The sequence below is a fragment of the Pleurodeles waltl genome, chromosome 5 (assembly GCF_031143425.1).
Source record: "Pleurodeles waltl isolate 20211129_DDA chromosome 5, aPleWal1.hap1.20221129, whole genome shotgun sequence".
Taxonomy (NCBI): domain Eukaryota; kingdom Metazoa; phylum Chordata; class Amphibia; order Caudata; family Salamandridae; genus Pleurodeles; species Pleurodeles waltl.
The window spans coordinates 428,966,620-428,978,835 of NC_090444.1; the positions used below are offsets into that span (position 1 = coordinate 428,966,620).

The following is a 12,216-nucleotide window of genomic DNA, read 5'->3' on the forward strand; positions in this document are numbered from 1 at the left end:
TCACAATATATCCTGATAAAGTAGTCCTCAGAACGCGTGCCTCATTCCTCCCCAAGGTGGTTACCCCTTTCTATCTGGGTCAAAATATCACCCTGCCCACCTTCTCTGCGCCACCGCATCCCTCTAAGGAAGAGGAGCGTCTCCATCGGCTGGACCTAAAAAGAACAGTATTGTTCTACCTTGACCGTAAAAAAGAGTTCCAGGTGGACGACCAACTCTTTGTGGGGTACGTTGGTCCAAAGAAGGGTTGGACAGTTCAGAAACGGTCCATTTCGCGCAGGGCCGTTCTCGGTTAAAAGATTTGCTATGTTTTGGCCAAAAAGCAGCCTCCGGAGGGCTTGAGGGCTCACTCTACCAGAAGAAAAGCTGCTACCACTGCATTAGCTTGTGGCGTTCCGGTACTTGACATCTGCCAAGCGGCAACGTGGGTTTCCTTGCACACATTTGCAAGACACTACTGCCTGGACAGCCAGGTGAGGAGAGAGGGGTATTTTCCCCTCGCTCCTGAAGGACTTCCTGGTGTGAGATATATCCTTGCAACCCACTGCCAGGAGTTATAGCTTGGGTATCTATTCTAAGGTAAGGAATCTGCAACTAGAAGTCTCTGTCCGATGAACAAGTTACTTACCTTCAGTAACAAATTATCTGGTGGAGACTCTAGCTGCAGATTCCTTACACCCACCCAGGCCTCCCCGCTCTGCGGAGATATATATATTTTAGTTTTGATCCTGAACGTTTGAAGACAAAGACATGCCCTTAAGAAAGGCAAAAATACAAAAACATGATGCATATATATATATGATGCAAACGTTCAGGAGCAAAACTAAAATATTTGTTGGTTCTTCCATGACTCTGAACTTCTGGCATGGGAAGTTGTGGAAAAGAACTGACGTACATGCGCCGAGGTGGGGCCTATGTAGAAGACCGTGACATCACAGAAGGCTCCAACGATGGTGATGATGCCACACGGAGCCGGGCGACACGCGCGGATCCGAACGACGCCATCCGACAGTGCGTGCAGGGTACTGCTCAGCAGAAAAACTCCGGATTCAAAGCTGACGCCAGGGAATTCGAAGGTAAGAAATCTGCAGCTAGATACAATCTCTACCATATAATTTGTTACAGAAGGTAAGTAACTTGTTCTTTTATTACAAAGAAAGGGAGCACACTGCCTACACTCCAGCAACAAAGTCCAACCCCAATGCATCATGGTAAATGCAGTCGAATTCGTAGTCCATTCCGAAAGTAATAGTCTTTCACCTCTGTAGGCGCAGCAAGTGCTGTTTATCCCTGTACACGTGTTTCTGGGTTTAGCCCATCATCAGCAGGGAGCAGCATGGTATAGGGGCTTGCTTGAAATGCCGCCAAATGTTTTCTCAGGTTTATGTACCTCTCATGGCGCACAGGTGCCTCCCAAGGCTCGTCAGCCGTGGCTCAAGGGAGCCGTCCAAAGACAAAATTACAAAGAAAGGGAGCACACTGCCTACACTCCAGCAACAAAGTCCAACCCCAATGCATCATGGTAAATGCAGTCGAATTCGTAGTCCATTCCGAAAGTAATAAAGTCTTTCACCTCTGTAGGCGCAGCAAGTGCTGTTTATCCCTGTACACGTGTTTCTGGGTTTAGCCCATCATCAGCAGGGAGCAGCATGGTATAGGGGCTTGCTTGAAATGCCGCCAAATGTTTTCTCAGGTTTATGTACCTCTCATGGCACACAGGTGCCTCCCAAGGCTCGTCAGCCGTGGCTCAAGGGAGCCGTCCAAAGACAAAATTACAAAGAAAGGGAGCACACTGCCTACACTCCAGCAACAAAGTCCAACCCCAATGCATCATGGTAAATGCAGTCGAATTCGTAGTCCATTCCGAAAGTAATAAAGTCTTTCACCTCTGTAGGCGCAGCAAGTGCTGTTTATCCCTGTACACGTGTTTCTGGGTTTAGCCCATCATCAGCAGGGAGCAGCATGGTATAGGGGCTTGCTTGAAATGCCGCCAAATGTTTTCTCAGGTTTATGTACCTCTCATGGCGCACAGGTGCCTCCCAAGGCTCGTCAGCCGTGGCTCAAGGGAGCCGTCCAAAGACAAAATTACAAAGAAAGGGAGCACACTGCCTACACTCCAGCAACAAAGTCCAACCCCAATGCATCATGGTAAATGCAGTCGAATTCGTAGTCCATTCCGAAAGTAATAAAGTCTTTCACCTCTGTAGGCGCAGCAAGTGCTGTTTATCCCTGTACACGTGTTTCTGGGTTTAGCCCATCATCAGCAGGGAGCAGCATGGTATAGGGGCTTGCTTGAAATGCCGCCAAATGTTTTCTCAGGTTTATGTACCTCTCATGGCGCACAGGTGCCTCCCAAGGCTCGTCAGCCGTGGCTCAAGGGAGCCGTCCAAAGACAAAATTACAAAGAAAGGGAGCACACTGCCTACACTCCAGCAACAAAGTCCAACCCCAATGCATCATGGTAAATGCAGTCGAATTCGTAGTCCATTCCGAAAGTAATAAAGTCTTTCACCTCTGTAGGCGCAGCAAGTGCTGTTTATCCCTGTACACGTGTTTCTGGGTTTAGCCCATCATCAGCAGGGAGCAGCATGGTATAGGGGCTTGCTTGAAATGCCGCCAAATGTTTTCTCAGGTTTATGTACCTCTCATGGCGCACAGGTGCCTCCCAAGGCTCGTCAGCCGTGGCTCAAGGGAGCCGTCCAAAGACAAAATTACAAAGAAAGGGAGCACACTGCCTACACTCCAGCAACAAAGTCCAACCCCAATGCATCATGGTAAATGCAGTCGAATTCGTAGTCCATTCCGAAAGTAATAAAGTCTTTCACCTCTGTAGGCGCAGCAAGTGCTGTTTATCCCTGTACACGTGTTTCTGGGTTTAGCCCATCATCAGCAGGGAGCAGCATGGTATAGGGGCTTGCTTGAAATGCCGCCAAATGTTTTCTCAGGTTTATGTACCTCTCATGGCGCACAGGTGCCTCCCAAGGCTCGTCAGCCGTGGCTCAAGGGAGCCGTCCAAAGACAAAATTACAAAGAAAGGGAGCACACTGCCTACACTCCAGCAACAAAGTCCAACCCCAATGCATCATGGTAAATGCAGTCGAATTCGTAGTCCATTCCGAAAGTAATAAAGTCTTTCACCTCTGTAGGCGCAGCAAGTGCTGTTTATCCCTGTACACGTCTTTCTGGGTTTAGCCCATCATCAGCAGGGAGCAGCATGGTATAGGGGCTTGCTTGAAATGCCGCCAAATGTTTTCTCAGGTTTATGTACCTCTCATGGCGCACAGGTGCCTCCCAAGGCTCGTCAGCCGTGGCTCAAGGGAGCCGTCCAAAGACAAAATTACAAAGAAAGGGAGCACACTGCCTACACTCCAGCAACAAAGTCCAACCCCAATGCATCATGGTAAATGCAGTCGAATTCGTAGTCCATTCCGAAAGTAATAAAGTCTTTCACCTCTGTAGGCGCAGCAAGTGCTGTTTATCCCTGTACACGTGTTTCTGGGTTTAGCCCATCATCAGCAGGGAGCAGCATGGTATAGAGATACGGCACTCGCTGCACCTACCTTAGGTGAAAGACTTTCTACAGCGATACGGCACTTGCTGCACCTACTAAGGGTGAATAATTTTTTGAAAAATTCTTGCTATTTATATTTAAATGACTGCATTTACCATGATGCCTTGGGGCTATTTTCCGCTTGAATGCAAGGCAGTGTGCTCCCTTTTTCTTTTTGGATGTCTAAATGACGGCTCCCGTGAGCCTCTTGCTGACGAGCACTGGCGATGCACCTGTGTGCCTACTGAGTGGTACAAAAACCTGTAAAGACGTTTGGCGGCATTTCAAGCGACCCCTTCAGTTACATACGCTCTCTGCTGATGACGGCCGAAAGCCAGAAACACGTGTCCAGAGATACGGCACTCGCTGCACCTACCTTAGGTGAAAGACTTTCTACAGCGATACGGCACTTGCTGCACCTACTAAGGGTGAATAATTTTTTGAAAAATTCTTGCTATTTATATTTAAATGACTGCATTTACCATGATGCCTTGGGGCTATTTTCCGCTTGAATGCAAGGCAGTGTGCTCCCTTTTTCTTTTTGGATGTCTAAATGACGGCTCCCGTGAGCCTCTTGCTGACGAGCACTGGCGATGCACCTGTGTGCCTACTGAGTGGTACAAAAACCTGTAAAGACGTTTGGCGGCATTTCAAGCGACCCCTTCAGTTACATACGCTCTCTGCTGATGACGGCCGAAAGCCAGAAACACGTGTCCAGAGATACGGCACTCGCTGCACCTACCTTAGGTGAAAGACTTTCTACAGCGATACGGCACTTGCTGCACCTACTAAGGGTGAATAATTTTTTGAAAAATTCTTGCTATTTATATTTAAATGACTGCATTTACCATGATGCCTTGGGGCTATTTTCCGCTTGAATGCAAGGCAGTGTGCTCCCTTTTTCTTTTTGGATGTCTAAATGACGGCTCCCGTGAGCCTCTTGCTGACGAGCACTGGCGATGCACCTGTGTGCCTACTGAGTGGTACAAAAACCTGTAAAGACGTTTGGCGGCATTTCAAGCGACCCCTTCAGTTACATACGCTCTCTGCTGATGACGGCCGAAAGCCAGAAACACGTGTCCAGAGATACGGCACTCGCTGCACCTACCTTAGGTGAAAGACTTTCTACAGCGATACGGCACTTGCTGCACCTACTAAGGGTGAATAATTTTTTGAAAAATTCTTGCTATTTATATTTAAATGACTGCATTTACCATGATGCCTTGGGGCTATTTTCCGCTTGAATGCAAGGCAGTGTGCTCCCTTTTTCTTTTTGGATGTCTAAATGACGGCTCCCGTGAGCCTCTTGCTGACGAGCACTGGCGATGCACCTGTGTGCCTACTGAGTGGTACAAAAACCTGTAAAGACGTTTGGCGGCATTTCAAGCGACCCCTTCAGTTACATACGCTCTCTGCTGATGACGGCCGAAAGCCAGAAACACGTGTCCAGAGATACGGCACTCGCTGCACCTACCTTAGGTGAAAGACTTTCTACAGCGATACGGCACTTGCTGCACCTACTAAGGGTGAATAATTTTTTGAAAAATTCTTGCTATTTATATTTAAATGACTGCATTTACCATGATGCCTTGGGGCTATTTTCCGCTTGAATGCAAGGCAGTGTGCTCCCTTTTTCTTTTTCAACTTGTTCTTTTAGTATTTATTAGCAGTGAGGTATATTTTGGTAGACTGATAAACGCATAGAAAAGTGTTCTGTCCATCTACATTCCCTGTGTATGAAGCATTTTAAACGATCTCCTGAGTTCTCCAGTTAAAATGATCGTACCTTTTCCCCGAGAAACAAAGAAAGAATTAATGTATTAATTTCGTTTAGTAGTAACATGATCAGCTTTCATAAGGGTATAATGTAGATACATATAGAATCATTACATTGTGTGATGTAAAATTATTTTTATCGCTTCTGAACTCTTTTTAGGGTTTGTTCAGACACTTTGATGATGCCCTTTTGCCTGTCCTGAAGCCTCACATGGAACGTTTGGTTTCAGACTCTCATGAGAGCACCCAGCGCTGTGTAGCTGAAATTACAGCTGGATTAATCAGAGGTTCCAAACACTGGACATTTGAAAAGGTATAAGCAACTATAAACACATCCAAACTAAAGCTCTGCCATGTACTAGTGTTGCTTTTATGTCAGTGTATCAATATAATATCTTCAATGTATTTATGTAAATGTATATTTACTAATCACTCAATATCTGCTTTATGACACATAATATATATATATATATATATATATAAATATATATATATATATATATATCTGTACTATTGTCCTCGCCATCCAGGGCAATGAGATGCAGTGCTCCAAGGTAGGTATAGATATCTTTAATAATGCTTAGTACTGACTCGTCATGGATTTGCAGAAGCCTTTCTCAAAGTAAATACAATGCACCCAATTTTCTCCAGAAATATAAGATTACAAACACGGAGATCAAAAAAATACTTGGTTCCATGTACACAAGAATACATAACATTGCTGTATGTCACCTATATGCTGTAATTAGCAATAAATATACATTGTGATTAATCAAGGTAAATCCTTGAAGCATTGTTGCTATATATATTTCTACCATAGTACAATGTGAAAAATACAGTGTAAAAAAGAAAGCAAAAACATAACATACAAAGTGCATAATTTGAACGTAATTAGATATCTGTAAAGAAATGTTTACAAAGAGGGCTTGGAGCCCGCCTTTTGCTACCCTTCTTCACTGCCTCCTCATTGACCATCGCATGCTATGCATCCCTTCCTATTTCAGCTCTGGCGCATAGACCAATCACAGATTAATTCATGTTGATAATCCATCCACTGAGGTTCTATTATTTTTCTCCTGTGTTCCTTCTTCATCTCCTCTGTGTTACTGACCTCTCACCCACCTCTCCTGTTTCCAACAGATCATTGCTTGCACTGTCAGCTATCCTGTTTGTTTATTTCAATTTAAATCCCTGACAAGCTGTGCTTATGCAGATCTCTATGCGCTTGATATTGCACATATTTCTTTTAAGTATGAAATACATTTCTCTTGGGTCTTCCAGTAAATTGCATTCAGCAACACCCACTGCTCTGCACCGAGATCTTTTCTAATTTCACTTTTCATTTATGGAGTGCTGCATGGATTTGTGCCTCTAATTTCTTATCTCATCATTCAGTTTTCCTGCTTTAGTGGTTGAAAATCCAAGAACATTCCCGTAAAACCTTTTGGGCATACTTCATACTCACTTGTCACCTTCCAGCCATTTACAAAATACTTTGGAGCTTTTCACTTTTCAAGATAAGTATTTAGGTTCATTGATAACATTCTGGGGTGACTCGAGAGTCTCAATGGATGTGATAAGTCTTCTGCTGGTGCGGAAAATGCGATCATAGCTATCAGGGATTGTAGAAGACTGGCTCAGTTTATGATGTACACCTATGGTGTGGCACCCTATACTGAGTGCAGGCAACCCTTAGTGATATTGTTTTGGTGGCCAGATAACCAAAGCTCTCTAGGAGTAGCTGCGGAGAGCAGGTTAGGCTTATCAAGGAAGAGTGTGATGCTATTACAATACCACAGTAGTCGGTGAGTAACTGTTACTCAAGAAAGAACCACACCAGGTGTTGCAAAAATAAAGTATTCTTCATTACAACACTAAGACTATGCTAACATTGGTATATCTCCACTAGGAGATATCTACACACAAAATTACACTTAATAGCAAGCAGGAAAGCATAGAAATACATGGAGCCCGGGGGGGGGGAGGGGGTGATGCATAGCCATGGATGTTGCAGAAATCTTGCAGGAATTGGAGAAACAATGTTGCAGTGGGAGCCCTCCCAACTGGTCTGCTTTTGTTTCAGTTCCAAAAGCAGACCAGCAGCAGTTCCGGAGGCCAGTAGCAGAAGATGTCTTGCAGAGAGTTCCTTGTAGAGTCTTGCTCGACGAATCTGAGGAGCCACCCATGGGGAGCCCTCAAGTAACCTTAAAAGGGGGTTGGTCACTCTCTGAAGTGACCCACATATCAGAGGGTGTCAGGGACGTAATCTACCTGGCCTGATCAGTCAGATGCCCCCAGTGGCCTCTGCCTACCTGGTTTCCAAGATGGCATAATTAACTGGCGATCTGTTGGAGGTCTGTGCACCTCCCTAGAGGAGGAGCTGGTCACTCCTCTGTCCTTTGTGTGATTTCATGCCAGAGCGAGAACCAGGGGATTCCTACACTGGTGCAAAAATGTATGCAAGGAGGGCACCAAATGTACCCTTCAAAGCAGCCTGGTGGAGCTGGGATGCCATCCCACCCAAGCACAGAGACACCTAGCTCAAAAGGAGAGTAAGTCACACCTCTGTCCTTTGTGTGATTTCATGCCAGAGCGGGAACCAGGGGATTCCTACACTGGTGCAAAAATGCATGCAAGGAGGGCACCAAATGTACCCTTCAAAGCAGCCTGGTGGAGCTGGGATGCCATCCCACCCAAGCACAGACACCTAGCTCAAAAGGAGAGTAAGTCACACCTCTCTCCTACAGGAAACCTTTTGCTCTGCCTTTCCTGTGTTCGAGTTAGACTCCGCAGCAGGAGGGCAGAACTGTGCCTGGGGTCTGCAGCAGCCTTGGCTTGCAGGCAGACCAACAGGGCTGTACAGACAGAACTGGGGTATCCTCTTAGAAACCCTCAGAATACATGTTAACATGCAACTAGCACTGGAATCGGTGTAGTTGCATGTTTCCAACATGTTTGATACCAAACATGTCTAGGTCCGTTAAAACCATTATGTAGTTGGACCTCTCATGTTGACCCTTGTCCACTGCATACCTTAAGATGGCTTCCCCACACTCACAAAGCCCAGGAAATGGAGTCTTGGGTTTGTAGGGGTGCCTCTGCTCATGAAGGGGTACCCTCACACTTATGGCTTTGCACCCTGCCCTTGAGCTGAAGGGCCTACCAGAGGGGTGACTTATAGTGTTCAAGTGCAGTGACCGTGATATAAGGCAAACCTTATATCTTAAGTGAAAGGTGCAAGCACCATTTCATGCAGGCTGCAATGGCAGGCCTGCAGACACAGTTTGCATGGGCTCCAATGGGTGGCATAATACATGCTGCACCCCATGGGAGACCCCTGGTGTACCTATGCCCTTGGTACCTAAGTACCATACACTAGGGGCTTACAGGGGTGCACCAGTACGCCAATTGTTGGGTGTAAAAGTTTACCAGCTACCAAATTTAGAGGAGAGCGCACAGACACTGGGTCCTGATTAGCAGGATCCCAGTATACTACAGTCTAAACACACTGACACCAGGCAAAAAGTGGAGGTTATTATGTCAGAAAGATGCTACTTACCTACATAACCCCCATCCCCAAACAAAAGAGGAAAAGACTAGCCTTTACCCCGGTGAGTCTTCACTTTCTAAGTGGAAATATCTGGAACGTCTGTCTGCATTGGCATGGTTACTCCCAGGTCTGTGTTCCACTGAAATGTCCATTCCCTGTAGAGAAATAGACCACCTCAAAAGTTTTGGATTTTCATGTTTCAGCTGTTTTTTTTAATAAACCTTATTTTATTAGTTTTGCAGACAAACAGAAAGTATGCATTCAATTGAGTACCTGGTCAAACACAACCAGGCAGTGCCATGGAATAGTTCTGCTTCACATAGAGAGGCAAAGTGCCAAGACATCCAAGCTTTGAGGATTAAGTTACAACAGGTATGTATTCCTAGGGTTCTGCACCTTGATTGCAAATGAGAGAATTAAACCATCTACACATGGACCAAATCATCTAGTCAAAACAGTCCTCTCATTACCCCAAAGGAGGCCAACACACATTTGTTTGTCACTCAGATGTAATCCCATTTCGCCTTTCACCACCTCCTCCTCCACAAGGGAATCTGAACTGGAATCCTCCCTTTAGGAACATGCACTGTTGGCATGTTTACCCCCCTATCTTTTTGCCTTTTGTTGATGCCAGCTTTGATTAAAAGTGTGCTAGGATCCTGCTAACCAGGCCCCAGCACCAGTGTTCTTTCCCTAAAACTGTATCTTTGGCTCCACAATTGGCACAGCCCTAGCACACAGGTAAGTCCCTTGTAACTGGTACCCCTGGTACCAAGGGCCATGTGGCCAGGGGAGGTCTCTAAGGGCTGCTGCATGTATTATGCCACCCTGGGGACCACTCACTCAGTACATGCACACTGCCTCACAGCTTGTGTGTGCTATTGGGGGGAAACTCCCCACTCCCCACAGAGTGCCATGCCCACAACCCACTGCCTGTGGCATAGGTAAGTTTCCCTCTAGCAGGCCTTACAGCCCTAATGCAGGGTGCACCATACCACAGGTGAGGGCATAGCTGCATGATCACTATGCCCCTACGGTGTCTAAGCCAATTCTTAGACATTGTAAGTGCAGGGTAGCCATAAAGAGTATATGTTCCATAATGGCTACACTGAATACTGGGAAGTTTGGTATCAAACTTCTCAGCACAATAAATCCACACTGATCCCAGTGTGGGATTTATTGAGAAATGCACACAGAGGGCATCTTAACGATGCCCCCTGCATGCCAGCCCAACTGCTAGTGCTAGGCTGAGCGGTCTCTGCCAGCCTGACACTTCCAGACTAGTTTCTGGCCACATGGGGTGAGTGTTTTTGTGCAGTCTGTGACCAGCAACAAAGCCTCTCTTGGGTGGAGGTGCTTCACACCTCTCCCTGAAGGAACTGTAACACCTGGCGGTGAGCCTCAAAGGCTCAAGCCTGGTGTTACAGCGCCCCAGGGCACTCCAGCTAGTGGAGATGCCCAGCACCCAGGCACAGTCCCCCACTTTTGGCCGCAAGTCAAGGGAGATAATGAGGAAAACCAGGAGGAGTCTCACACACAGCCAGGTCCACCCCTAAGGTGACCAGAGCTGATGTGACCCCCTCCTTAGGAAATCCTCCATCTTGCTTTGGAGGATTTAGCCCACTAGGATTAGGGATGTGCCCCCTCCCCAAAGGGAGGAGGCACAAGGCGGGTGTAGCCACCCTCAGGGACAGTAGCCATTGGCCAGCCCTAAGCATACACCTAAATTTAGTATTATGGGGTGACCATGAACCCAGGAAATCAGATTCGTGATGACCTAACAAGAAGAAGGACTGCTGACCTGAAAGCCCTGCAGAGAAGAAGGAAGACGACAACTGCTTTGCCCCAGCCCTACCGACCTGTTTCCTGTTTCAAAAAACCTGCAACAGCAACGCAACCTGCGGGCCCAGTGACCTCTGCTGACTCAGAGGACTGCCCTGCAACTCCAAAGGATCAAGAAACTCCTGTGAACAGCGGCCCTTTCTAAAGCAACAAGAAGAAGCCATCTTTAAAGGGACTCTCACCTCACTCCAGAAGCGTGGGTCCCCACCACTCAGTACCCGACACCCCCAGCCCGTGTCCAGAGAAACCAACACCGCAGAGAGGACCCCCAGGCGACTCTGACGACGTGTCCACCCTGAGCCAACCTCCCTGCACCCCCAAGACAACGCCTGCAGAGGGAATCCCGAGGATCCCCCTGACATGACTGCCTGGTAACCAAGAAACCCGACGCCTGGAAGAATCACTGCACCCGCAGCCCCCAGGCCTCTGAAGAACCAACCACCGGTACAGTAGTGACCACCAGGCGTCCCTCACCCTTGCCCAGTCGACGGCTGGCCCGAGAAGCCCCCCTGTGCCCTGCCTGCATCGTCTGAGAGACCCCCGAGTCCCTCCATTGACTCCTATCACAAACCCTACGCCTTGTTAGCCCACTGCACCTGGCCGCCCCTGTGCCGCTGAGGGTGTATTTTGTGTGCCTACTTGGGACCCCCCTAGTGCTCTACAAAACCCCCCTAGTCTGCTCCCCAAGGACGCAGGTGCTTACCTGCCAGCAGACTAGAACGGAGCACCCCTATTTTCTATAGGCGCCTGTGTTCTTTGGGCCCCTCTTTGACCTATGCACCTGACTGGCCCCGTGTTGGTGGGGCTGGGTGTTTGGGTTTTACTTGAACCACTGCCTATTGGGGGAATCCTCCATCTGCAAGATGGAGGATTTCTAAAAGTCAGAGTCACCTCAGCTCAGGACACCTTAGGGGCTGTCCTGACTGGCCAGTGACGACTCCTTGTTTTTCTCATTATCTCCTCCGGCCTTGCCGCCAAAAGTGGGGCTGTGGCCGGAGGGGGCGGGCAACTCCACTAGCTGGAGTGCCCTGGGGTGCTGTAACAAAGGGGGTGAGCCTTTGAGGCTCACCGCCAGGTGTTACAGTTCCTGCAGGGGGAGGTGAGAAGCACCTCCACGCAGTACAGGCTTTGTTACTAGCCACAGTGACAATGGCACTCTCCCCATGTGGCCAGCAACATGTCTGGTGTGTGGCAGGCTGCTAAAACTAGTCAGCCTACACTGGTAGTCGGTTAAGGTTTCAGGGGGCACCTCTAAGATGCCCTCTGGGGTGTATTTCACAATAAAATGTACACTGGCATCAGTGTGCATTTATTGTGCTGAGAAGTTTGATACCAAACTTCCCAGTTTTCAGTGCAGCCATTATGGTGCTGTGGAGTTCGTGTTTGACAGACTCCCAGACCATATACTCTTATGGCTACCCTTCACTTACAATGTCTAAGGTTTTGCTTAGACACTGTAGGGGTATGGTGCTCATGCACTTATGCCCTCACCTATGGT

The 12,216-nt window shown here is 47.6% G+C and overlaps 1 protein-coding gene across 1 annotated transcript in view; it reads left to right on the plus strand.

Annotated features, from left to right (window-relative positions):
* PSME4 (proteasome activator subunit 4) overlaps positions 1-12,216 on the plus strand; it is a 1,396,200-nt gene that overhangs the window by 937,198 nt on the left and 446,786 nt on the right. The window contains exon 36 of the mRNA XM_069234194.1: positions 5,487-5,639. Coding sequence (XP_069090295.1) covers positions 5,487-5,639 — 153 coding nt within the window. The remainder of the gene's footprint in view (positions 1-5,486; positions 5,640-12,216) is intronic.